Source organism: Chenopodium album, chromosome 10 (assembly GCF_948465745.1).
Source record: "Chenopodium album chromosome 10, dcCheAlbu1.1, whole genome shotgun sequence".
NCBI lineage: Eukaryota > Viridiplantae > Streptophyta > Magnoliopsida > Caryophyllales > Amaranthaceae > Chenopodium > Chenopodium album.
The window spans coordinates 19,429,752-19,456,351 of record NC_137843.1 but is presented as its reverse complement, the minus strand read 5'-3'; the positions used below and the strand labels follow the sequence as shown (position 1 = coordinate 19,456,351).

The 26,600-nt window shown below is 35.2% G+C and overlaps 1 protein-coding gene and 1 long non-coding RNA gene across 3 annotated transcripts; one reads left to right on the top strand and one right to left on the bottom strand.

Moving 5' to 3' along the window:
• Nucleotides 1-3,098: 3,098 nt before the first annotated feature.
• On the top strand, nucleotides 3,099-9,370 carry LOC145563758 (uncharacterized). Of its 2 annotated transcripts, none has more exons than XR_014094597.1 (6): nucleotides 3,099-3,364; nucleotides 5,561-5,650; nucleotides 5,765-5,867; nucleotides 7,550-7,631; nucleotides 7,720-7,821; nucleotides 9,022-9,370. It is a non-coding gene; the product is annotated as an uncharacterized LOC145563758 (long non-coding RNA). The 2 variants fall into 2 exon arrangements; XR_014094598.1 differs by having other exon boundaries at nucleotides 3,099-3,502.
• A 12,256-nt stretch (nucleotides 9,371-21,626) lies between these two features.
• LOC145565008 (uncharacterized) lies at nucleotides 21,627-22,430 on the bottom strand. Its single transcript, XM_081625134.1, has 2 exons — nucleotides 22,241-22,430; nucleotides 21,627-22,165 (listed from the first exon to the last, which is right to left on the bottom strand). The coding sequence occupies exons 1-2, from the start codon at nucleotides 22,428-22,430 to the stop codon at nucleotides 21,627-21,629; spliced, it is 729 nt and encodes a 242-aa protein (XP_081481260.1).
• Between the last annotated feature and the right edge of the window lie 4,170 nt (nucleotides 22,431-26,600).

The window sequence follows — 26,600 nt, the reverse complement described above, 5'->3', positions numbered from 1 at the left end:
AGTCAACAACTCCCTCTAGAGTCTAGACCTGACCCCGAACTCCCAACCCTACCCCTCTCACCTGACCACCGTAACCCCACCAAACCCCCACCACGAATCATCGAATCCCCTCTAAACCCAACCAATCAGCCACCTAAAAGTCTGAAACCACCTAAAAGCGACCACCCCAAAACCCTCTAATTAAACCCGATACGAAGACAGCCAAGCCACCTCGAAAGCCCCTGAAGCTCCGAAATTCGACCACCCAACCACGCCGAATCCCGCCTAATTGCCTAAAGACAAACGTATAATGGAAGTATGGAAAATGCGAGTGACGGGGTAGGGGATGGGGACTTCTCCAGCGAGGAAGGGGAGTGAGGCTGCTATGGCATGGGGAAAGTTGTTTCAGGTGCAGGTTCGGGAATGGCCGAAGGAAGAAGGGGATTATTAGTTTCACAAACCGGCTAAAAGATTGTTTTGAGCAAATGGGGGTAAAAAGTTGACATGTGGTAAGTCACCTTCTAAAACCGGTTATCAATTCACAAATTGGTTAAAGGATTGTTTTGAGCAAATGCGGGTAAAAAGTGGGATTATATCTAGATTATTCAAAGTTGGAATTATTTTGAGAGGAACGGAGAAAGATGGGATTATTAATTTCAATTTTTCCTATAAAATAACAAAATAACTGAAATAAGGAAGTGAGATTGTTTTTTTTTTTTCCTTTTAATTAAAAAGAAGTACCTTAGCATGTTATAAAACATGCATGCATAGTGTATTTCACCCAGGTACACCCGGGCACAATTTCACAATATATCAATAAGCAATCTTCAATAAGTCTTGTATAAGACGGTCTTACTTTAATTTTATTGTAAGATGTTCCAATTCATGGTTACTTTAACAATTTTACGGTAACTTTTATCCATTTAAAGGAAACTTTTAATTTGTAATGAGTTTGATTGTATTTTAATGTTTATCTAATGGTACATAATTTGAAGGCTAATATAATAGTTCTAATACATTATAAGTGTTTTAAGGGTAAAATTTATGTTAGAAAAATGGAAACTATTTTATATAAGGATAACTTTCATTACTTTTTAGATAACTTTAACTGGTTTTACAACACTAACTTAACGAAAATTCACCTTAATTAGAAGGAAAATTTTTTAGAAACTATTAGTTTATCAAGTCAATTTGTGAAAAAATATTCGCTAAAAAGTTTTATCAAAAAACACAACCCATATTTAAAAAGTTTGGGTAACATTACTCTTTTTCATTTTCCGACAACTAATTCAGGCGAGTGGAGCCCATTTGTTATTTTTCCTCTATAAAAACGTCATCACCCCCGTATATATTAACTAATCCTCCTTTTCTTTGCAAAAACTCAATCCAAAAAATCAAATCTTTGTGAAAATCGTCAATTAAAAAAGGAAAAACGATTTGGTTTTCAATTAGTACGACCAATATTTTGTATTGAAAGATAATGTACGAACTAATATCAATTACCTGAGGTAAGTGGAAATGTAACAATGCACAACAAAGTTAGTAACTTAGCATGAGCAACTTTGAGACAAATTGATACTTGTTAGAAGAAAATTACCAATTATTGATTTCATTTTACAATGTTCATATAAGTCCAAAACCTTGTGAACTTATATGGCAATATATGAGTATGATTGTACTCTTAGTGCAGGACTCTTGGCTATATATATTTAGGATGTCATGCAAGCAAAATTCACGATGCAATACTACTACACTACAATTTCACCCCTCTCATTTTACTCCTTCTTTACTTCTCCTTTCACTGATAAAAAGACTTTCTATCGGTAAATATTTAACACGTTATCAACACCAGTTCTAGTCAGGTATATTTATACTTACTTCTAAAAATTTATAACAAATAATACTATCTACTTCTAAATGTTTTGAGGAGTATGCTCTATACTTGCCCATATTTGGAATCCTCTATATCAGAAACTCAAACATTTACTGTATCATATATTTCAAAAACAACGGTGGAAAAATTCTCTCACTTATGAATTCATTACTATCTTCCATTGCTTTATTCATGTTGGTATATTGGTTTTTGTTTGATTCATGCATGTTACATTAAAGTTTGATTTTAGTTATTATAATTGCTTAGTAGTAACTTTGCATGCATATTATTAACTAAATTGACAAAAAGATGCAGTCTTTTATACTTATTATTTTTCTTACTTTTACATAATTTTTGTGTTTCTTTCCGTTTTCGAATCCATGATCTTTTATAGATATTAGGGCTCTCGGACCACTATGACTTGCATTCCCAATGTGTTAACCTTTTACAATTATAAATATATATATTTGGACCATAAGTTTTTTTCTAGTACATTAGACTATATTATATGATATTTCTACAGTTATAACAGATAAACCTACCTCTATAAAAGGCGGATTTTTCCCCCGATTTCACCACAAATCCATTATCCTTTTTCACTTTTTATCCAAAAATCACCTAAAAAATTTTCACCCCCTTCTTGTTCCCCGACGACGGCAACCAAACACCCACACCTTCACTTTTGAAGAAGATTTAAGGAAGATTAAACAATACTTCCTTCTAATTACGGCGCTTGTAGTTTTATTAGTAGCAATATTAATTTTTGTCATTATGTACAAGTAAAACTCACTTATTTTGTCGTTTTAGTAGATTAAAAGCTTGTTTTTATTTTATTATGTTGGTTTCACTAGTGAAAAAATTGTTATTAGCAGCACCCTATTAGTAACTGACGTTAAATACGTTAGTTACTAAAACACTAATAGCAACTGGCTAAAATAATGTTAGATACAAATACTATATCATTAGCAACTGACATAGTCATAAACGTTGCTAATAATTGGTGTGTAAAAGTTAAAATTTATATTAGCAACAGGGCTCAACAATGTCAGTTGCGAATAATATATTATTCACAACTGACTCTTAAATGAAGGCTGCTAATAATAATTAATTAAAAAATATATTTTTTTTCGTAGTTGACCTATAAAATGTACGCTACAAATACTAGGTCAACCAAAAATTTGACCAATTTAATTGTAACTAACATTGAAAGGTCAGTTGCTAAAACAAGGTCCTCCCAAAAAAAAAATCTTATTAGGCGCCTTCTCTGCCAGAAATAATTTCAATAACCCGCCTTCTCTCTCCTCAAAATTTCAATGACCCGCCTTCTCCATTTTCGCCGAATTTGTACTACTACTCTCCTCCATTGTTGCTAACTCTCTTCCAGCCCTCTCCTCCATTGCTGCTAACTCTCACTCTCCTCCAGCCTTCTGTCTCCTAAAAATTTTTAAAACCCTAATTTTGTTCTGCACTCCATTGAAGTAGGATGGACTCCTAAACGAAGTGTTGATAAAGGTAATTGGTCCTCAATTGATGCATGCAAATGTCGTCGTCTCTTTCTCCTCTCCTCTCCATTGAAGTCTTATTCTGAATCTTTCATTGAAATGTCTTCCGTCCTCTTTGAATTCATCGAGTATCAATTTCACAACCTAGGTAAATTCTGCTTTAATTTTTTTTTTCTATAAAATCATAGACTGTCAATTTCACAATCTAAGGGATTTCTTTTGATTGAATTTTTTTATTTCCATTTTTGAGTTAGTAATCATGAGTGTCAATTTTGTGAATTTGCTGCAATAAAAAAACGAGTCATTGAATTAAAAAAAAAAAAGTCATTTTTGGGTTAAATTTTTCGTGAATTTGCTGCTTTTGGTTTTTTCTAGGTTTTAATTATTTAAATTGAAACAAAATTTGACCGTAGCTTTGTTCGGTGAATATGTCGGCTTGACTCGTGAAAATTAATGGCTTGTTGAAATTCATGGTTTATATGATTGGGAAGTGAGTATAGATAGAAATGACACAAATTTGTCACATTTCTTACAAAGTTTATGGCTTGTTGAATTTCATGGTTTATATGGTTGGGAAATTGGATGGATAGAGATGACACAATGTTGTAAATGGTCTTTTTGTAATGCCTTGTAGGTGTATATTCTGAATTAAGAGGGATTGGGAAAATGTGATAATGATTTCTAGATAAAGGGTTTACAATAATGTTGGTAATTTGGGCTTATTGGAGTGACTGAATTGTGAGCTTCAGTTAGGTCTTTTTTGGCTAGGTTCTGAGCCTCTCAACTGCTAAAATACAAGCAGGAGTAATAAGCTGCAGTGATATATTACCTCAAGGCTATAGCATTCATATTGTTAATTGCTTTTGAAGATGTATATGTATTTGATGAATATGAATATGAATAACATCACATATGACTTTTCATGGGGCTAATTCCCAGCGTTGTAGTTGCTCTCATACATGTTAAATATGGGTTTGTACCGCACCCATCATTAGGAAAGAGAGTCCACCTTCATATGACTAAAGGAGGTTTTATCCCAAAACCATATGGCAATAAATGTAGTATCTCGTTAGCCTTATAAAGTGATTACTTTTTATAGGGCTTAAGTATCTAATCCCAAAATTTTTATTTAACTAACCAAACCTTTAATCCTTTATAAGGTGTTTAACTACTTACAACTCTTTTGGGTCAAGCTTAGGTATGCTTAGCTTGGTTTTTTAAAGTCTCTAGTTGAATTCAAGCTCATGCTCTCCTTTATCCTAACTCGAGTCTAGTTTTTGACCGAGTCAAACTTGAGCTCATAAAACAGCCCAAATAGACTGAGCATGCTGCTGCTCTTGGCTTACTCGCTAGAGCAACTTTATAATAGAATCTCATTTTGGAACTGATAAGATTCATGCCCTTATCTGAATGTCATAATTTTTTCTCACTCTTGATTATAAACTAATACTCAGAACGGATTTAATAAAGCTATTAGACTGCTAGAGATTAGTATCAGAAACCATAAGGTAGCAAGCTAGATAAAAAATTCTCTCTGAATTTTATCGCTCTGAATTTTATATCTCTGAAATTTAAGCCAGTTGTCATGGTAGAAATTAAATTCAGTCTTTAGGTGCTGTAATTGGTATCAGTATTGAAGTTTGAAGCCTTCAAGTAGGAGAAGATTGAAAGATAGGTTGGTTTAAAAACTTGGGTGAGGTTGACATATGTTTGAAAGGGTGAATTTGTGAGTTGGAGGGTGGATTGTTTAGTGTTGAAATTGGAATTTTGTGGGCTAAACAAATGGGTGGAAAATGTGCACTACTATTTAGCATGATTTTCTGATGCTGCAAGACCTGCCATTGGAATATATCCTATGTTTGTTGCTTAATGTAATTGAGAAGACAGAAAAAGAATATATTGTACGGAGTAGTAATATTCCTAATTCCCATTTTCATTTTAAGCAAAAATGGCCATTGAGTTCCTGTTGTTTGGAACATGGTAACATGTAACAGTTTTTCATCTTTGCTGTGGCTGGTTCTTAGTTCTTAGTTCTTCTGCAGTTATATAATAACACCTGGTGTCTGGTGACATATATACCCTTGCCACTTCGTTGTCTATAATATTTTTATCAATTTACTGTAGCTTCGTTTGGTGAATATTTCGGCTTGAGTCGTGAAAATTCTCTCTGAATTTTATCAATTATCTCTGATTTCTATCATTGCAGGCTTTGCAAGATAAGAAAAATAAAGGGCAGCTTGCTGTTAAAGAAGAGTAGTATAAACGCTCTGCAAAAACAGTAGCGAATGTTGAAAAGGTCACCTTTCGAAACCTTTTTATGTAGTGAAACTCTTCCCCACTTATTTTACTTTTGGGTCTATTCTTGCCTTTAAATACAATTTTTCGTGCGTTTTATTGCCTTTACTTTCAGGCTGGTTTGATTAACAAGAAGCTCAGGGTTCATCAGTTTGATTTCTTGTTGTGAATCTAATCCTGTTGTTCACGGTGGCCACCTTTGTTCTTGGAGCTTCGAGGTATTTGATTTCTTGCCTCTTTTTCTTCTTCTTTCAATTGTTATGTTTTGATGTTTCGATTATAATTTGATCAAATCATGTGAGTAAGAATTATGATTTGATTGATTTTAAGATAAGCTGATTATATTATGAATTGTGATTTTCTATATCTGAATGTGATAGATTTTCTATTATATTGATCAAGTATTACAATTATAAATTTGGCAATTGATAACCACTGATTTAAGAATAAATTTAACGGTGCATGTTTTACCAGTACATGTTTTACAGTAATATGAGAATTTCTAGTTCCTTATATTATATATATATATATATATATATATATATATATATATATTTACGTGCAATATGATATGATGGGAAATCTGCTACCTATTAAGCACTATATGTACATGTACATGTCAATTTGTAGTAGCTGCTGTATATTTCCAACAGGTGTGTAGTTTCTGTCATTGTGTATGCTTAAATGGCTTTTTCAGTCTGCCTGTTGCTGATTTTGATGTGTGAGTAGAGGTTACATGTGTGTATGTTTGTGTGTGCTTACATGAGTAAATATATATGCTGAACTTGAACAAAATCAAGAGGGGGGTAAGCTATTTCAGGTGAGAATGGGCGAGTAAGCTACCTGACAATGAACCTGGATGAAGGCGCGGGGGGGGGGGGGGGGGGGGGACTCTCTCTTTTTTATTAGGTGTCCAAGTTTTATGGTTGCCAACTTGTTGTTTTCTTCGGCCGTGTAACTTAGCTTTACAACAATCTGCGCTTTCTCCAGCAAGTCTAAAACCTAACCCACCTATTCTCATTTTCCCATTTTTTTTACAACCTTATACGCTTTCTCCAGCAAGTTTGAAACCTTACCATCTTACATAAGAGATTTTAAGTTGAGAAATACACCACCACAGCCCTCATACTCTGATAGGGGATCGACAACTTATACTCCTATTTTCCTTAGCTTTGCATTCTGTTTTTGCCTTATTTTGATTAAAATGTAACCCAATAGCATTGCTTCATGTGCTTCCTCCGATATATCAGAAGTATCTACACCTTTAGCTGGTTCCTTTGGCTGGCCACGGCCAGTTTTACTTCTAGTTCTTCTTCCTGATTGGACAAAAGCATCTTTATTTTCACAAGTCCCCTTCTAAACCTCTGTCACTGTATTCTATTATCACCTCTTCACTAATTTGCAGTCCTCCTGCACTAATTTACTGGCAACAATTGACACACAGATCGTGACACTCTGGCAGCTTATGTGATAACCAACAATATTTTGTTTAAATGATTCAAGTGTTTGTGAAGGTTCTCTCAATCAATATTTGTACTATATTACTAGATATGGATCGTTGTTGGATATATGTGTAGTGTAATGTGAATAGTTAATTTAGTTAACCTGGTGTGTCTATACTATATTACTAGATATGGATCGTCGTTGGATGTATGTTGATGACCGAACAAAGAGTGAATACATCGATGATGTCAAGGAGTTTTGTAGGATTGCTGTAGAGCATAAAAGAACTTCTGAAGCACCCTCAATCTTTTGTCTGCCATTCAACCAGATAGCAAACCTCGAATTTCAGAGTTGTCTAAAATAATGAGCTTGTTAGTTGGAAAGTTTTAGAATCATTCGTTTTAATTATATTAATCAAGTACTTTATTATTCTCATTTCATTTTAATTTTTTTATAGGCCGTACAATATATACAGGTCACATCTCAAAGGCATTGCTTTTAAAAAGAGTAAAACATAATTGTTGCACTTAAGAATGGAGGTACATATGTACTTTGCCATCTCCCAGCAATTTTTTGTATAATTATTAAATATATTAATCCATCTAATGTTATGTTTCCGTATATTAGTGCGCACAACAACCAGGAGATACAGATTCCGATTACTATGTGATGAGATACATGTATAAAATCGTTTCTACATACAGTGAATGCAAGGGAAATTTGCAAGAGGTCAGTTAATTTACCCCTTTAAATGAATATATACATGTATGAAATTTTTTATACATATCGTTAATACATGCTAGGAGATATAATTTTGACTACTAATTTGAACGGATGGAGTACTAGATAAGGCATGAAGTATCAACCATTTACTTGAAGGAAAGCTCATTGTTGTACGGGTATATCACTCTTAAAAAATGTAATGTAGGCAAACCTTAAACTCTCATACCCTCCATGGGATGATATATAGCTTTGATGTTCAGTTGCTCCTATCCATATCCATGAGTGTCTTTGCGGGACAAGCTCCTAAGGATGCTAAAAACATCTCCTAATGCCATACGTACTCTGAAAACAGGTTTGTTAGATATGTTGTCATGCTCTGAAAGCGGCATTTAACCATCTCTAAGTCATTCTTTCATGCAAACTTTGTGGTTCAAGAATCGGTGAGAAAAAGAATTCCCGATTAGTCAAAACATTGATTCTTATAGTTTAGCAGGTATACTGCAAGTAATTGCCTTGCCGGAACTTCTAACTCTTTTTCACCAAGAGGCTTTTCAATTTCACATAGCTCGTTTTACTGTAGATAATTGGTAGTATGCCAGAAGGTTGTTTCTGTTCTAAGCTTTTTAAAAGTTGCAGTTAGTTTACTTGGCTGGAGCCTTAGGCTGTATTCAGATTATTATTACTTAATCTATTTCCCTTTCCTTCAAAAAAAAAAAAAAAAAAAAAAAAAGAAGAAAAAAAAAAAAACTAAATTCTCTTTAGTTAAAAAAAAATGACTAAAGGTGATGGCATCAAGTACTACTATTATATTACCCCCCCCCCCCCCCCCCCCACACATAACCTGCTACAGGTGTCTTCGCCAAAGATCGCAACAGGAACTAGCATATCTAGTTCGTATGGATCGGACATGCTTTTGGGTTCATGCATGTTCCTTATTCTTGCTACTATACTTTTGCTGATGTTTGTTGTGTGGTTTCTTTTAGTCGTATGCTTTTTATGGTTTTAGGAAAAGTTGGTGAAACTACTAGCAGTTTTCCATTTTAAAAGTACTCTACAATTGTAATGAACAACTTTAAGCTGCCAGCCTTTAGGCCATATCTACAATATCTCTTTGGTATATGTAAAAAAAAAAAAAAAAAAAAAAAAAAAATAGAACCCAAATGCTGTAAATGACTTTGACTAACATGTTGCTTTTTTTTTGGTAAGGTGTATTTGGGAAGAGATGCTGCCTACAATGATGATGAGATCAAAGAAATTCGGGAGCAGTGGTCCAAGTTTTTTAGAACAAGATATTTATTGAAAGACTCGTCTTAATTTTTTAGAATTCGTTAGTGGGTAGTATGTTTTTATTTTTTAAAATTGTGAAGAAAAATGGTTGTGATGTTGGATGAAATTGGGTAAACTTTTGGAGTTGTTTTTGAGAAATATTCTCATGTATTGTAATTTAAAAGGTATGATACAAGTTATTATTATCCCTAAATTTATTGGGTGGATTAGTTCAAATTACAAAGGAAATGCTGTCAAAGTTTTTATAAAAATTATTATTATTATTACCTTTTGTTTAGTAATGACAAATTGTTATTATATATATTGGTGCACATGTCAATTTAATTTATTTTCTACAATATATATATATATATATATATATATATATATATATATATATATATATATATATATATATATATATATATATATATATATATATATATATATATATATATATATATATATATATTTGCAACTGGCGTAGTTCTACAACAGCTGCAAATAATAATTTTTTACATTTAAAAATAGCACTATTTGCAATTGGCCTACTATGTTGCCAGCTGCAAATAACCACTATTAGCAGCGGGCCTAAAACTAGCTCAACTACAAATACTAATTTTTTACATTTAAAAAAACGTTATTTGCAGCGGGCATAGTTAAATGTCAGTTGCGAATAACAAATATTCGTAGCTGGCAAAGTTATGTCAGCTGCTAATAATATCTTTTTACATTAATAAAATGGTCTATTTGCAACTGGCCTAGTTAAATGTCAGTTGCAAATAAGCTTAATTAGAAACGGACATAAGTTATGGCCAGTTGCGAATAATACTTTTTTATGTTTAAAAAAAGGACTATTTGTAGCGGGCTAATAACTATGCCAGTTGCGAATAACAACTATTAGCAACAAACAAATGCCAGTTGTAAATACTATTCTCATTTGCAGCCCCCGCAATAGCAGCCCTAAGGGCCAGTTGCTAAAAGCCACTTTTTGTCAGTTACTAATAGCGTTTTTTCCACTAGTGTTTGTTGTTATTAATCATCATTGTATAATATTACCTTTATCATTATAATTATTGTTACGATTGTTATTGTTGTCGTTTTGCTGTTTTTGCAACTAACATGATTAGTTTTTTCCTAATCATATAATTACTCACAATAATAAACCAAGGGGGTGAAAAGAACTATATTATTTATGGTTTATTATTGTTAAATTTAATTATACATGTTTTATTAACTTGACTATAAATATGGAAGAATTAAACATATGGGTTGCACATATGATTTATTATTATAAACTAATTATCATATAATTTGTTGTAGCTAAAATGGGAGACCTTATGAAAAGACAGTTCAGCATCTTAGATTTATCTAGAAAGAAATTTTTGGAATGGAAAGAAGATGCAATGATGAATTTGAAAGCTCAAGGCTTGGAGCACACTGTTAAAGAAAATAAAAGTCCCTCTGGCCAAACAACTGATATTGACACTTTTGCAATGACGGTTGTAAAACCTGTAACTGAACAAGATAAGGCAAAAGCCTTAGTGTTGTTAAGGCATCATTTACATAAAGGCCTTAAAATTGAGTACATGATGGTTGAAGATCCCAAAGAATTATGAGATTGCCTTAATGAAAGATTTACACACCACAAAGGGTGCTCCTTCCTAAGGCATTATTTGACTGGACAAATTTACGGTTCCAGGATTTCAAATTTGCAATTGATTACAATTCAACCATACATGAGATAGTATCTATATTGAGATACTGTGATCATCCAGTCACCATGAACAAATGATTGAAAAAACACTCACTACCTTTCATGGAAGCAACATATTGTTGCAAGAACAATATCATGAAAGAGGTTTCAAAAAGTTTAATGAATTAATGAGTGTATTGCTTGTTGCGGAACCAAAAATAGTGAACTTTTGTTGAAAAATCATAATCTTAGAACAACTGGGTCTTTGGCCACTCATCATGAGACAAATGCAACAAATTCTTATCCACCCGAGACAAATGCTACACGAAGAGGTGGACGTGGAAATTACAATGGCCGTGGAAATTATTGCGGACGTGGCCGTGGTCGGGGTAGAAACAATTTTCAAAGAAACAGTATTTTCAAAAATTTTGAAAAATAGAAGGGACAGTCATGTTGAAGCCACAAACAAACTTCTTCTAAAGGAAAAGACACATGTTACAGATGTGGCATGACAGGGCATTAGGGACGTACTTGTCGTACGGCCAAACATTTGGTAGACCTTTACTAGGCTTCTGTAAAATGCAAAGAGGAAAATGCAGAAGCAAATTATGTTAACGAAGAAAATGCTCCTTGTCCTAATCTTGATGTATTTAATTATTTCATGGATAATGCTGAAATTGGAAATGATTTCATCCTTGGAGAAAATAACAATGCTTAGGTTTCCTATCTACTAATGTAACATATATTATGTTTTAATGTATTTTCTTTATGTCCTGTATTTTAAATTTCTAGTCATGTACTTTTAATTCCTATCATCAATAAAAGTTTGTATGATATTATTCTAAACTAATCTCAAATTTATTTTATGAAGATATGGATCTGCCTGAAGTTAGTTCCGAATATCAATGCCTTTTGGACAGTGGAACAACACATACTATCTTGAAGGATAGAAAATATTTTTCACAACTAAATTTGTTTCTGGAAAATATAAACACTATTTCTAGGTCAGCAAAATTAATTGAAGTGGAAAGGCTTATATAATGCATCTAAATGGGACAAAATTGATAATCAATAATGCTTTATATTCGAGTAAATCTCGAAGAAATCTCATAAGCTTTAAAGATGTACGCCAAAACGACTAGCTATCATTTAGAAACAATGACAACAGATCAAAAAGAGTATATATGCCTCACGGCAGAAAAACATGGCAAGAAACATATATATGAGAAATTGCCAGCTTTTTCTTCGAGGTTATATCGTATAAACATACGACCCATGGAAATCAATATGATATCTAACCAGAAGTTAGATGACAAACATTTGATTATTTTATGGCATGATCGTTTGGGACATCCATCAACTAGGATGAATAATAGCACATTCAGTTGGACATTCAATAAGAAATGTCAAAATTCCTCGATCAGATGAATTAACATGCTCTGCATGTTCACTTGGCAAATTAATAATAAGGCCATCTATGAACAAAATTGCTACTGAATCTTCAAAATTCTTGGAAAGAATTCAGGGAGATACTAGTGGGCCAATTAATCTAGCATGTGGACCATTTCGGTATTTCATGGTCTTAATTGATGCTTCTACACGATGGTCACATGTTAGTCTATTCTCAAGTAGAAATGTTGCTTTAACGAAATTACTTGCCGAAATTATCAAATTAAGAGCACAATTCCCAGATCATACAATACAGAAAATAAGGCTCGACAATGATGGGGAATTTACATCCCAAACATTTAATGATTATTGTATGTCAATTGGAATTGATGTTGAACACCCGGTAGCACATGTTCATACACAAAATGGTCTAGCTGAATCACTAATTAAGAGATTACAATTGGTTGCAAGACCGTTATTAATAAGGTCAAAATTGTCATCATCTGCTTGGGGACATTCTATAATACATGCAGCAGCACTAATTAGATTGAGACCTACAACTTATCATAAATTCTCGCCACTTTAACTTGTTTGTGATAGAGAAACAAGTATCTCACATCTAAAAAGATTTGGTTGTGCTGTATACGTTCCCATTGCTCTACCCCAACAAACAAAAATGGGTCTACAAAGAAGATTGAGAATTTATGTCAGGTTTGAATCCCCCACTATAATTAAATATCTTGAACCATTGACTGGTGACTTATTTACGGCTAGATTTGCCGACTGTCTCTTTAATGAAACAATATTCCCATCCTTAGGGGGAGAGAAAGTGGACCCACGCAAGAAAGAAATATAAATTATTTGGAATGCAACACAACTATTGATGTTAGACCCACGAAAAAATATGTGTGAACAAGAAGTCATGAAAATTGTTCATTTACAAAGTGTTGCAAATCAATTGCCTGATACATTTGTAGACACGAAGAAGGTGACAAAATCACATATACCAGCAGAAAATGCCCCTGCACGTATTGAAATCCCAGCTGGTAATAAGGCCATAGAAAATGAATTTCAAGCACGCAGAAAGCATGGGAGACCACTTGGTTCAAAAGATTCTAAGCCAAGAAAATTGAAAAGATTGGATAGAATAGAAAATGAGACTAATGATGTTCCCCCGTCAGAAGGTCAAGAAAGACCAAATGTAGATGAAAGTAAAGAAATGATGATAATCCAAAAGGGGATGAACAAGAAGAAAACCCTACGAGAAATGAACAAGACGTTCAAAACATCGATAACAATGAAATTTCAATGAATTATGTCTCTACCAAGACTTAGTGGAATAGGAAAGATGTTATCATGGATGAACTATTTGCAAATTTCATCACAATTGACATTGTGTCTGATGAAAATGATGTTGAACCAAGAAAATTAGAAGAATGTCAACACATGAGTGATTGGCCAAAGTGGAAGGAGGCAATATTGGCTGAGTTAAAGTCACTTGAAAAACGAAAAGTTTTTGGAAAAATAACCCTTACACCAACATGTGTAAAACCTGTTGGATACAAATGGGTATTTGTGAGAAAACGTAATGCGAAAAATGAGATAGTTAGATACAAGGCAAGACTTGTAGCCTAAGGATTTTCTCAAATTCCATGGATTGATTATGAAGAAACATATTCTCCAGTAGTTGATGCAGCTACATTAAGATTTCTGGTAAGTTTGACAGTCACAAAAGGACTAAAAATGCGATTAATAGACGTAGTATTGCGTATTTGTATAGGTCACTTGATACAGACATTTACATGAAAGTCCCCGAAGGACTAAAACTACCAGAAAACCACAAGCCTGGACAATTGCTTTCCATAAAGCTAAAAAGGTCACTTTATGGATTGAAATAATATGGAAGGATGTGGTATAACCGTCTAAGTGAATACCTTATGAGAGAAGGATTCAAGATCAACTAAGTTAGTCCTTGTGTTTTCATAAATCGATCACAATCAGGATTCGCTATCATTGCAGTTTATGTTGATGATTTGAATATCATCGGAATCCCAAATGAACTCGAGAAAACTACAAAATACTTGACGAAATAATTTGAGATGAAAGACCTTGGGCAAACTAAATTTTGCCTTGGATTGCAAATTGAGCACTTGAGTCATGGTATTTTTGTCCATCAATAAAACTATACAGAAAAAGTTTTGAAAAGATTCTTCATGGACAAAGCAACTACAACCAACTTCCCAATGGTTGTTCTTTCTTTGAATATGAAAATTGATCCATTTAGACCCTAATAAGAAAATGAAAAAATTCTGGGTCCAGAATTACCATACTTAAGTGCAATTGGAGCCTTAATGTACTTAGCTAACAACACTAGACCCGACATAGCTTTCTCTGTGAACTTGTTAGCCAGGCACAGCAATGCACCAATGTAGACACCCGAATGTGTCTCCCCAAAACCAAACCCAGTGATGAATACCTTTCACGTTATTTGATTATCGAACTAAGTGAAAGTGCGAAAAGTCTAGTGATGTGGTTGTTTTTAATAAAAATACTTCTTTCTATTTTTGAAAATATTCCTTTTCATACCTTATTTATGAAAAACGTCCAATATAGTTTAGTTTGGTCCATGATAAGGGTTCAATAATAGTGTAGTTGGATTGGGCTTGAAAATACCTTTCCAACGATATATTATAAGCCCAATTCCGATGAATAATGAGGAAGTTATGGCCAAAATACTAAACTGGGCCCAAACCGAATTTTACCTACGACCCAATGATCATGTGGAGGGTCCAAAGGTTTAATCCTATTCCTAAAATAATTAGGATTTATTAGAAGCTTCTATGAGTTTCTAAAAGATCTTAATTATCCTTTTTGAAAAGATAAAATCAAAGAATTTGAAATTGAATAAAACTTTTCTTTTTTAAGTCCTAATTCTATTCGAATTTAAAGATGTTCAAAGACAGTCAGATATTATTTTTGTCCATCATAATATTTATCCAAATATTATATGGTTGGATAGATCTTGAAATTATCTTTTCAACGAAAAAGATATGAATGGAATACGAAACTCTATCCAAAACTGACACCCTTTCACTATTTTGGCCATATCTTTTTATCTACAAAATATTTTAATATAATTCTAATTGAGTTGGAAAGTAGACTTCAAGAGCTTTCCAACAACATATTATATGATTTATTTGGGCTTCTGAAGCAAAAGATATGATAAAAACAAAATCTACAAAAAACTATCCCAGCGCCAAACGACAGACCTGTCGCCTGGCGCTAATATCTGTCGCCTGGCGCTGCTCCTGTCGTCTGGCGCTAACTCCTGTCGTAGGAGGTATTTTATTTAGAATATGACTTGATTTGATCCCGGACTATTTTTCTATAAATAGGGGTCGTATCTCCACGTTTTCAATCATTATTCACAACAATCATCTCTCTCTATTCTCTCTCTAAAAAAGCTAGAAGCTTTCCTTCTCTCTCTATTCTTTTTCTCAACCTAACCTTTTACAAAATTCCACATACATTAGCTCTAGACACACCTAGCCAAGTTCGAGGTTAACTTCGCCCTAGACATGAAAGGTTGATAATTTCTGAAGGTTTAGTCCCAAACATTATTACAATTCTTTGATTAGATTTACTGTTTTAATATTTTTTCTTGAAGTTACTAACGCGTGTATTTTGTTATTAGAAAGAGGTACGAGGCATCGAAGTAAGTAATTTTATTGTTATTCTTTTGATATAGAAATAATGCTTAGAGTATTTTGTTGATTCCTAGTATCATGTTAGGATGTTTTATTGCTTCCTAGTATCATGTTTAGGGTTAACTAAAATTTCTAATATCATGTATATATTATTATGATGCTTCCTATTTCTTTCCTAATATCATGTTAGTAGCATGTTAGGTTAAAGCTTTGATCTTTAATGTTTAGTGACATGCTAGGGTTTGTTATTAATCTTGTTAGTATCATGCCTAGGATCTTGCTATTATTATGCTTTATTGAGATTGAATATTATTATGATGATTGTTGTTATTATGTTGCTTGATATTATATTTATTACATTGTTGTTATTGCTTGATCACGCCTTTTATGCATGTTTAAAGGGAATTTGTACTTGTAATCACGCTTAATAAGATAATTAATAATCTTGTTTAGGCTAATATGATTATAATTCAAGTGATCGCCAATACTAGGTTTGTTTGTGCATTAATATTCAACCAACATAGATTAAAAAGGTTTAGGGTTAATCTATTGATTGCATGTTAGTTAGAAAGCGCACATGAATACGAGAAGAATAAAGTAGAGGCCTATTTTTAGGGCAGGTTCAATCTCTTTTAGGTTGGATTTGTACCTTCATCCTCGAATATCCAGTCATGGTTCCAGACCACTATGGAGTTAACAATCTCCTGGATCGTTAAGGGGTGTAACCTTCACCCTGTGAACGGTTTACAAGTTCCTAAAACTTGTTGGCGACTCTTTTACTCTAGCTTCCTTCCCTTTGGACGCTACCATGCTTAAGTGTATGATCACAGTGGGGCTCAAGTGTGGGATACTTGAAATATTCCCTACAGTTTTTTGGCGACTCTACTGGGGAAGGATTTCTATTTTAATTCCTAAAATTTATTTTGGCAATAATTTAGAATGAGTGGATGAGACTCGAAAAGTTCTAAGTATTTCATGTGCGTAATTTTGATTAACATTATTGGCATATGCATAAAAAGTCACAACTAAAGTCGAAATAACGCTGCGAGAAACTGGAAAATTCAAGAACAGAAAGCTGCTGAGGCATGTAGGAATTAGCACTGAGAAAACAGAGCCATCTCCAAGCGATGGCTCTGTCGCCTGGCGACAGTAATTGTCATCTGGTGACAGTGTCATCGTCTAGCGACATACACTATTTTCTCGTGCTGAATTCTTCCAATACCGAGCCAGAAATCTACCTTCTTGTTTCGACTAGTTTCTAGTACTGTTTGCTTGATTTTACTTCATGATTGAGTTTTTTCCTTTTTTCTGAACCCATATGTGTTCTACATATGGCCATAACCCTCTGGGAATTCACACTCCATCTACTCAATCAAACGCTCCTGGGAACAAAGGGTACATCCGAGTTTGTTGAATTCACCAAACCGTGGAAGCGAGTTTAACTCGCGAGGTCCCATCCACTCGCGCCAACCCTTCCAAAGGTAAGGCTTCTGCGCGGTGCATCCTGACTCATAACCATGGACCCTCTTTGACAAACCCATATCCTGAAATTTAGAGAACTAGAGCCATGGTTAGGTTGCAAACTCATTGCATCATATTGTGACTATTTGACTACTTGTGCATTATTTGTTTGTGCATAACCTATATGTGTTTACACTAACCGTTTGCTTGACTTGTGAATGAGTTTAAATGAACTAATTAATGGCTAAAGGACTTTGCTAAATTAATTAATTAATTAATAAATGATTAAAGTCTAAATAAATTGATCAAACTTGACTTAGTACGACTTTAGGCTTGTCCTTTTGAAGTAAAAATACTGGAAACAGTTCCAGACCAATGTTCCAGCAATGGAGCAGAAGTTTGGACTGTAGCGCCACGCGCTAGTGATTAGCGCCAGGCGACAATGTTGTCGTCTGGCGCTGATCCTTAGCGTCTGGTGACAGTCCATTTTTTGCTCGAGTCCTCACGACGAGTCTAATTAATCAGTTTGCTTAATCGGTTTACTCAGTTTATTAATGACAGTAGTCCTGTTTAGTTTTTAATTAAGTCCAATCACATAGTCTAGTCCCATGGTCATGACACGAGTCAAACATGTCACCTACACTCACTAGCCTTAGCACACACTTTATGTATATGTCATCATGACCATGTCTTAGGTTCATGCATGAGTCGATTTTTCCGTCATTTGAGTTGGGGGTACATTCTATTCCTAATTTTTTTCATATCTCTCCATTTACATCGTCTTTTCACTCTCTACATGATTTCTCCATACCTATCATTCTTCTCTTTCTTCCATGATCTTTTCCCATTTATTGTATGTTGAATAGAGCTTGAGTCAAATAATTAACAAAAAGTATCCACAATTTCCCTTTTCACAGCACTTGGTCAAGGAGAGAAGGGAGATTAATCAAGGATAACACCTTTGTTCAAGTACTACTTTTTGACAAACCAATTAGTCAGAAAAGAAAAGCTAAGAAGATAATGGCGTCTCAGGAAGAAGTCAACGAATTTAGGAAAGACGTGGCCAACTTAACTGAATTGATGAAGAGTATGGCTCTACAAATCAATGATCCTGTGAAGCAACAACAAATGGAGCTCATGCAAGAAAGCTTGAGCAAAATATCCAATGATTATAGATTCCAGGGCATTAGCTCACAAGGGGTCTCAGTGGATAAGGAACTTCTTCCGCAGAAGTTTAGTGCCAATGACATCCCTAAATTCAAGCCAACTAACAATCCTTACTTTCACTTAAGAGCTTTCGAGACTATAATGAACATTAAGGGGATTGATAGGAAGATTTTTCATTCTTTGTTCTCACTATCTTTAGAAACCATTTGTCAACAATGGTTCTTTTCTCTTGAAAAAGAGAAAACCTCTTCTTGGGATTCCATAATAAACGCTTTCATAGATAGATATAAGTGCAACATTCAAGATAAAACAGACCATAGACAACTTGAGATGCTAAAGCAAAAAGAAAACGAAGGGTTCACTTCTCTCTTCAACAAATGGAAAGAAACTAATATGGTTAAGGTTCCTACTTAAAAGGAGTCCGTAAGGATGTTCATTAAGAACCTTCAAGACAAGTATTCAAAGCATTTGAAATATCAACATAATTTAAATACTTTCAAGGCCGTCTATGACTTAGGTATTGAAATTGAAGATGACCTTGCAAAACAAAAAACTACTAACAATAGCAGCAATAGTTGCTGGAAAGGAAAGAAGAACGACAATCCTTCTTCTTCCGAAAACTCCCACTCTAGTAACAATGTTAGTACCTTTGACCTCAATGAAGTATTATCCATGGATAGTCAGAGGCCTAAGAAATAGCTAAGGAAAGAGTTCACTCCCATTGGGATGAACTACGATACCGCTTTCGATCGACTCCATGCCAAAGAACTCATCGCTCCTATTGGACCTCTTTAAGATCCAACACCCGAAAATAGGTCACCCAATTGGAATGCTGACGCTCATTGCAAGTACCATCAAGGTAGGGGACATACTACTGAGAGTTGTTGGAAGCTAAATGAGGCTATCCAACATTTGATCGATAATAACAAGCTTCCCATACCTCCAGTTGGCAAGAAGAACGAGTGATGATAAGACACAAGACAAGAGGCGAGCTTCAATGACAAGATTTTGTGACCTCTTTTTCTATTTTTTTTTATTCATTCTTTCCCCAATAAGTCTAGCATAGGCACCTTGTATTTTCCTTACATCTTATTTTGTAGTTTTTTTTTCCTTTTTACCTTTTAATGAAAATGAGCATTTCTTTTCTTGCATATGATTATCGCATCGCATTGCATTAAAAAAATAAAAAAATCCATGTCGAACTAAGCACAAGGTATACCAATGATTTGAGGCACCCCTTGTAGCCATATCATATCACCTTTCACCCTTCAAATATGAATCCTTTCTTGATAAACCACTTTGAGCCTCGTCTAACGATAGACCTTTCTTCAACCCACATCTACCTAACCTTGGGATGGGATGGTGTGCAATTTATGCAATTTTCAAAGAATAAAAGCTTGAGTAATTTCAAAAAAATTAAAATAAGCAAAAATGATAAAAGTGTACAAAAGGGCAAGTGTTACAATGTCTTTGATATGAATATATCTTTGATAAGAACACATCTCAGATTGCGTCTCTTATCGAGTGCTAGGTACCGTGTCTGAGAACACATGAATGTCAAGTGAGTGATAGACCGCATGATCGGGATTGCCCACACTTATCCAAATAAAAAATGATAAAGCAAAAAAAAAAAAAAGAGAGCAAAAAATATAAAAGAAAAGAGTTCAAAAGTGAGGAAACCTTAAGCATACAAATATAAAGATTCAAAAGCAAGGTTGCACACCTTAGGAGCTTATCTAGGGTCTTGAGCCTTTATCCCTTTCTTCTTACACATTTAGCCTAAGCATGTTACAACCCTTAAAAGACCTCTTTGAGGTATACACACACTTGTGCGAGGTTCGGCTACAGCTACGTTCGGCCTGAATCCTAACGGATACGTAGGCAACCTCACATCGAGGCGCGACCGTAATAAAAATGCATTCATATTCACATTCATGCATGAGGGATCTCCTATGCTCATCTCTATCCATTTAGAGCTAGACTTGGAGGCTTGATCCCTACATTATTAGCTTACCTAGCCTAAGAGTCACCATTATTTGACTCTTTTAAAAAAAAAATGGGAAATTCTCAATGGTAGCCTCGTGTTTTTGCTTTTTCTCAATGGTAGCCAATTTTTTTTTCAATTCTCAATGGTAGCCTCAAACTTTTAAAAAGTTACAAACGTAACCTTATTAACCTAAAATCGTTATTTGCCCGTTAACTTTAATGATTTTTGGTTACATATGTGTACTAAGGTTAGGTTACCCATATTTTTGGCTCCAAAGTTTCCCTCCAAAACAAATATTTCCCTCTTTTATAAAACCCCATTCCTATCCCCTGTTTCTCTATTTCTCTGTAACTCTCTCTCTTTCTCAAAACACTTTCTCTCTCCTGCCAGCTTTCTCTCTCCTGCAAACTTCAATTTGTTGTCAATGGCTGAACAATGGACGAAGATGAAAAGGTGCAACTGTTATCCACTAAAGTACGCAAACATTAGGATATCTAATACAAGAACCAATCCTTGGAGAGCATATTACAAGTGCAACTTATGTGGATACTTTTCGTGGGTGAATGAAGTGGATGAAGTTGTATTCTGGAGCAAAGGAGTTGGGTCAGATGTTCTTGCTTCCATGAAAGATGGCTTAAAGATGTGTGTGAAGAGTGTTGTTGTGCTGATTTTCCTTTTTCTTTTCATGAATATGATGTACTGAATATATGTATGGTTGGTGAAGGGTACTGATTATATGTATGGGTGGTTAAATTAAGGGTAGTTAAGGTTGTAAGCATCCCAGTTGATAATTGAATAAAAATGTTGTTTGCTAGTTTACTTGAATTTGCAAATCAATTCTTACCATAAATTAGCAAATATATTTGTTTATCACAAGTCCGACCAAATTTGCATACAAAGTAAAAACAGAGTAATAATGTCATACACATAACTAGGACTTCAAAGCTAATTGTTTTCACTTTAAAACAGAAACTGTGAACTTGAGTGGGAATTAAAAAGGCTGGGAAGCAGCTAATGGCCCAACAAATCTTGACCTTCCTCTTGTTAGTGGTTGAGAAGTTGTTGCAGGCTGCTCTTTCTGATGTTGCTTTGTTTGCTTTTTCTTCTGCTTTGCTGTCAACCCTCTTTTGCAAGTCAACTAATTGTGGCCAAATGCATTGCACTTACTGCATCTGATTGTCTTAGCCCTTTTGCCCTTCCTATCTTCATCATCAGCCCTTTTTCTCTCCCTACTTGGCCTCCCTATGGCCCTTTTTATAGTTGGTGGCTTAATTGCTGGCATGTTGATGTCTGGCCACTGTTCTACATCTGGTATAGATATAATACCAGAGCTATATGCTTCTCTGTACTTGCTCACAGAATACCACTCACTTACAAATGAGTGTGGGTCTAACCTTGCATGAATTATGGCCCTAATACCATGCTTACATGGTATTCCAGTTAGCTGCCAGACATTACACAAACAAGTGTGTTTTTTTAGGCTCACTGGAAGCACAGACTTACCATCCATTACCTCATACTCTCCTTCACCACACATGTATGGTATGCAAGTCCTACTGTCTTGACAGAGCTGCTGAATCCTTCTGAAAATGTTAGGGAAAATGTCCTGCCTCTCCCAAGTCTCACAAACTTGTCTCCTTGTGGCTATCCTAACCATTGTGTTTCTTCTACTAATGCCTACAATCATGACAATCATTGTTAAACATACATATCAATATGGCATGTGATGTAATTTGATGTATAATGTAATACCTTCAAGTAATGTAAGGACAGGCCTGCATCTGTCTATCCCTAGAGTGGCATTAAAGCTCTCTACAAAATTAGATTTATTGACATCACACTTCAATTCAGGGTTGAATTTGTGTTTGGTCCACCTCTTTTGTTCACCTAAATTTGAAAACCAAATTCTTCCAGCTGGGTTAACCTCCTGCATTTTTTCCATTGCTTTCCTAAACGTGAATTCTTAATTTGCCCCAACAGTCCTCCAAAACAAAGAGAATAACAATGGCCCTGGGAAAGATTTTTTCCAATTTGCACAAAGGTGCTTGCACTAGTACCTCCTATCAACTTTAGACCAAATCTCAGTCAATGCCACATCAATCCCCTGTAAATGGTAATGAAGTCGGGTTAAGTGTGTAACAAGCAATTATTATAAACAAAAAATAACTTTAGAAAAGCACTACAAGCTCACCTTCTTCCTATCTGAAATGATGCACCAACTGTCTCCCCTTCATAAGTCTTGCAGCAGGTTTTTCAAATGCCAGACAAAGAACATCCAGCTGTCTGAGTCTTCAGCAGTTACAATTGCCCAAGCAAATGGGAACAACTCATTGTTCCCATCCAAGGCTACAGCTGAGAGCAGAACACCTCCATGATTCCCCTTGAGGTGTGCACCATCAACACCTATCGACCCCCTACACCCTTTCAAACAATCTGTGACACCTTTGAATGCAACAAAAATGCTTTTGAACACTAGTGGCTTCACAGGATGTTCTGCTAGCTCAACCCATGCACAGTGAGCAGCAGATCCTTGGTTTATGCTCTTTATCATCTCACAGTATTTGGGAAGGCATAGCTTTCATCATGAGACCCATGAATCTCATTTAAAGCATGTGTTCTCACCCTATAAAGTGTATTCTGGGCCATTTGAACACCATACCTCTGGAAAAGTATAGCATTTAGGGACTTTGCTGATATATCATTGTTGGCCCTCACATCTTCCATCAGTACCCTTGTAGCCCATGCACAGTTCACCATTGGATTATTCACATCTAACCCAGAACAAGTGTGTTCAGCATTTTTTATGGACTTAATTGCCCAGGTTATTCCATCAGGTAACTTAGATGAGTGCAGTCTCCACTCACACCCCATTGCACTGCACTTGACAGTGTACCTGCTATTTGTTGCCCTCTCAACTATGACTGAAAAGCCACTTTGAATACAATAATCCCTCACCACATCCCTCACATGTTGCTTATCAGTAAATAACAGCCAAGGTTTAAGGACAATCTTGCCAAATTATGCATCTTTGTAAAGCTCACCATTCCTATATAAGTTGATGAAATAATTGTCATCATCTTTGCCATCATCAAACACCTCATCATTGAAAGGATCAAAGTTGTCATGTATTGCAAAAGCCCCATCCATCTCTTCTTCATCATCCTCATCATCCACACTCTCATCATCATCATCATCCATCAACACTCCCTCATCATAATCAGGGATGTAATCATCTTCATCATCTTCATCATCATCATCTTCAAACCCTACCTGGATGTCATCACCTAAACTGACAGTGACCTCCCTTCTCCTTCTACTCCTAACCCCTTAACTAAGACTGTTGCTCCCCTCACTGACTGAGTTTTCTATTACCATCCCTTTCCTCCTAGCTGTTGTAAGAGGAATCTTCCTTTTAATAGTAGTGAAAGCTTGGGAAAACCTAGTAAACCCTGATGTCTTTCCTTGCTCCCCTATTTCAGGGGTAGGGTTGACTGGAGTAGGAATCATAGAAGGTACAATGGGGTTTTCTTGTGTTTGAATTTCAACATGGTCATTGGGAAGAGGGGGTTGGGTTAGGTGTGCAAGATCATTGGGTTGAATTTCAGCCAGTGATGATTGGTTAGCATTTTCTGGAACAGGGGTTGGGGATTTCTTTCCTTGTTTTCTTAGGCTCCTCCTCACCACAAGAATTGGGGGGTGTGTGTAATTCAGTGTTGGGGATGTGATCTGCAGCAGGCATTTGGGTTTGAGTTTGATTTTGAACCCTAGGATTGTTCATACCCAACCACTGCTCAAAAGTGTACCCAGTACTTTTACCCCTCCCTCTGCCCCCTCTGCTTCCTCTCCCTCTGCCCCTCTGCTACCTCTACCTCTCCATGTCTCCCCTCTTCCTCTCCCTCTATTTCCTCTACCTTTTCCTCTACTAGATTCCCTATACATCTCTTTTTCTATTTCTATGTCAGCCATTGTCATGTCAGGGTCAATCTGCATATCACTTAATTGCTGATGCAAAATTTGATCTTCCCTAGCCTGCATTGTACTTTTCTAAGGTACTAATTTCATTGGTTTGTCCTTATCTCCACCTCCTCCAAGCACATACCTAACAGGTGGTTCCTTTGGTCCAGATTTTACTACTTTCCCAGGTTGATTAGGTTCATTGACAGCTTTTCTTCCTTCCTCTTCCCATTGTTCATGAAGTTGTTTTGTTAACCTACTAGTTCTTAAATTAAATGCAACTTGTGCAATATCTGTTTCACACTCACCATTATCAACCCAAATATGAATCAGAGTTTTACCAGGTAGCCCTCAAACATTTCCATGAATTCAAAATCATTCCTAAGCTCATATTGTCCCATCTTCCAACAATACTCAAACCTAGGGTATCTAGGTGTTTCCAATTCCTCTATCCTACATATTTCCAAGTAGTCTACGATCACATCAATCAGAGAAGCCTTGTCAATGTCATCTATAATAACCTCAACATCAGTATGCTTATATTGAAACTTAAGCACCACTGGATAATCCATTCTGCAACAATTAAGTATGAAAAAATTCAAAAAAGAGAATACAGATGTACAAAAACAAGATACAAGCTTTCTCACAACGCATGCAATTTTACCCCTAAACACATACAAACTTGCGCATTTCATGCAATTTTACCCAAAAATAACCCAAACATCAAAACCCAAACAAAAAAACATACAATTTATACATATAACAACATACAACTGCGTAATTTAGCAAAAAAAAACCCTAATTTTTTCGAATTCAACACCAACATTTTCAATTGATTTAACCATTTCACAACTCATACAACATCAAACAGCAAAATTAAGCAAAACAAGAAGGAATAATTGTACATACCTTGCGTCTTCCAAACAAAGGATAACAAAATCGTTTCTTAATTGCCGAAATCCTTCCCAAAGATCTTCCCAGAATTTGCAATCCTCACGCATAACCAAGGTAACGTAGAAGATGAATGAGATGAGTGAAAGAGAGAGAAAAGCTTTTCGAGTTAAATGAGGGTTGGTGGGAGTTTTAATTACTAACTAAATTTAAATGTAACCAAAAATCATTAAAGTTAACGGGCAAATAACTTTTTTAGGTTAATAAGGTTACGTTTGTAACTTTTTAAAAGTTTGAGGCTACCATTGAGAATTGAAAAAAAAATAGCTACCATTGAGAAAAAGCAAAAACACGAGGCTACCATTGAGAATTTCCCAAAAAAAAATTCCATACACTTAGCCTTTGCAGCCTAGCTTTAGTGTCACTTTCACACACATCACAGATACATAGACAAATAATCCTACCTTTAGGAACCCTTTGTCATGAAATCTTAACATGACGTTGAAGCATGCCTTGTCATATCAAGATCACTCATTATCATAATTCTTATTGCATTACAAAGTATGAAATACTTAGCCTCCGTGCCTAAGCTACCCAAATACTTTCATTGTCGAGTCAACAATCGAGATAGCCTAGGGTGAATTAATCCTTGCACTATGAGATACAACATCAATGCATACATTCGACTAAGCTCATTCAACATGCACCTCCAACACTTCGATTCTTTTTTTGTGTCTTTCTTTTTTGGGAGAAAGTCGGTACCCTCCACAAAAAATGACGGAAATTTTTTACTTTTCTGCATTTTGAGTCAAGGACATGCATACACGAGTCATGTACGTTGAGTCATGTCACCTCGAATTGAGTCTAACACATGTGTCAAAACACATTAAATCACATAAGAGTCACACACGTGTCAAGACACACTGAGTCAACCTCAAGTCATTCAATCACCTTAGGTCAACCCTAAGAAAAACACCAGCAAAGTCTTTTACAATCTTTTGATTTTTACAAGATACAACCATTCAGCAAACCTCCTGTTCGCAGCCAACCGGACGATCTCAACAAACATTCAAGTATCAAAGCTCTTTTGTTCAGAGACACGTGGACATTCCTATCAAGCTCTTTTGCTCAGAGATGCGTGGGCATATCATTCAAATCTCTTTGTTCAGAGACGCGTGAACATTTCTTTTCAAGCTCTTTTGCTCAGAGACACGTGGGCATCCTATTAAAGCTCTTTGTTCAGAGACGCGTGGACATTCCTATCAAG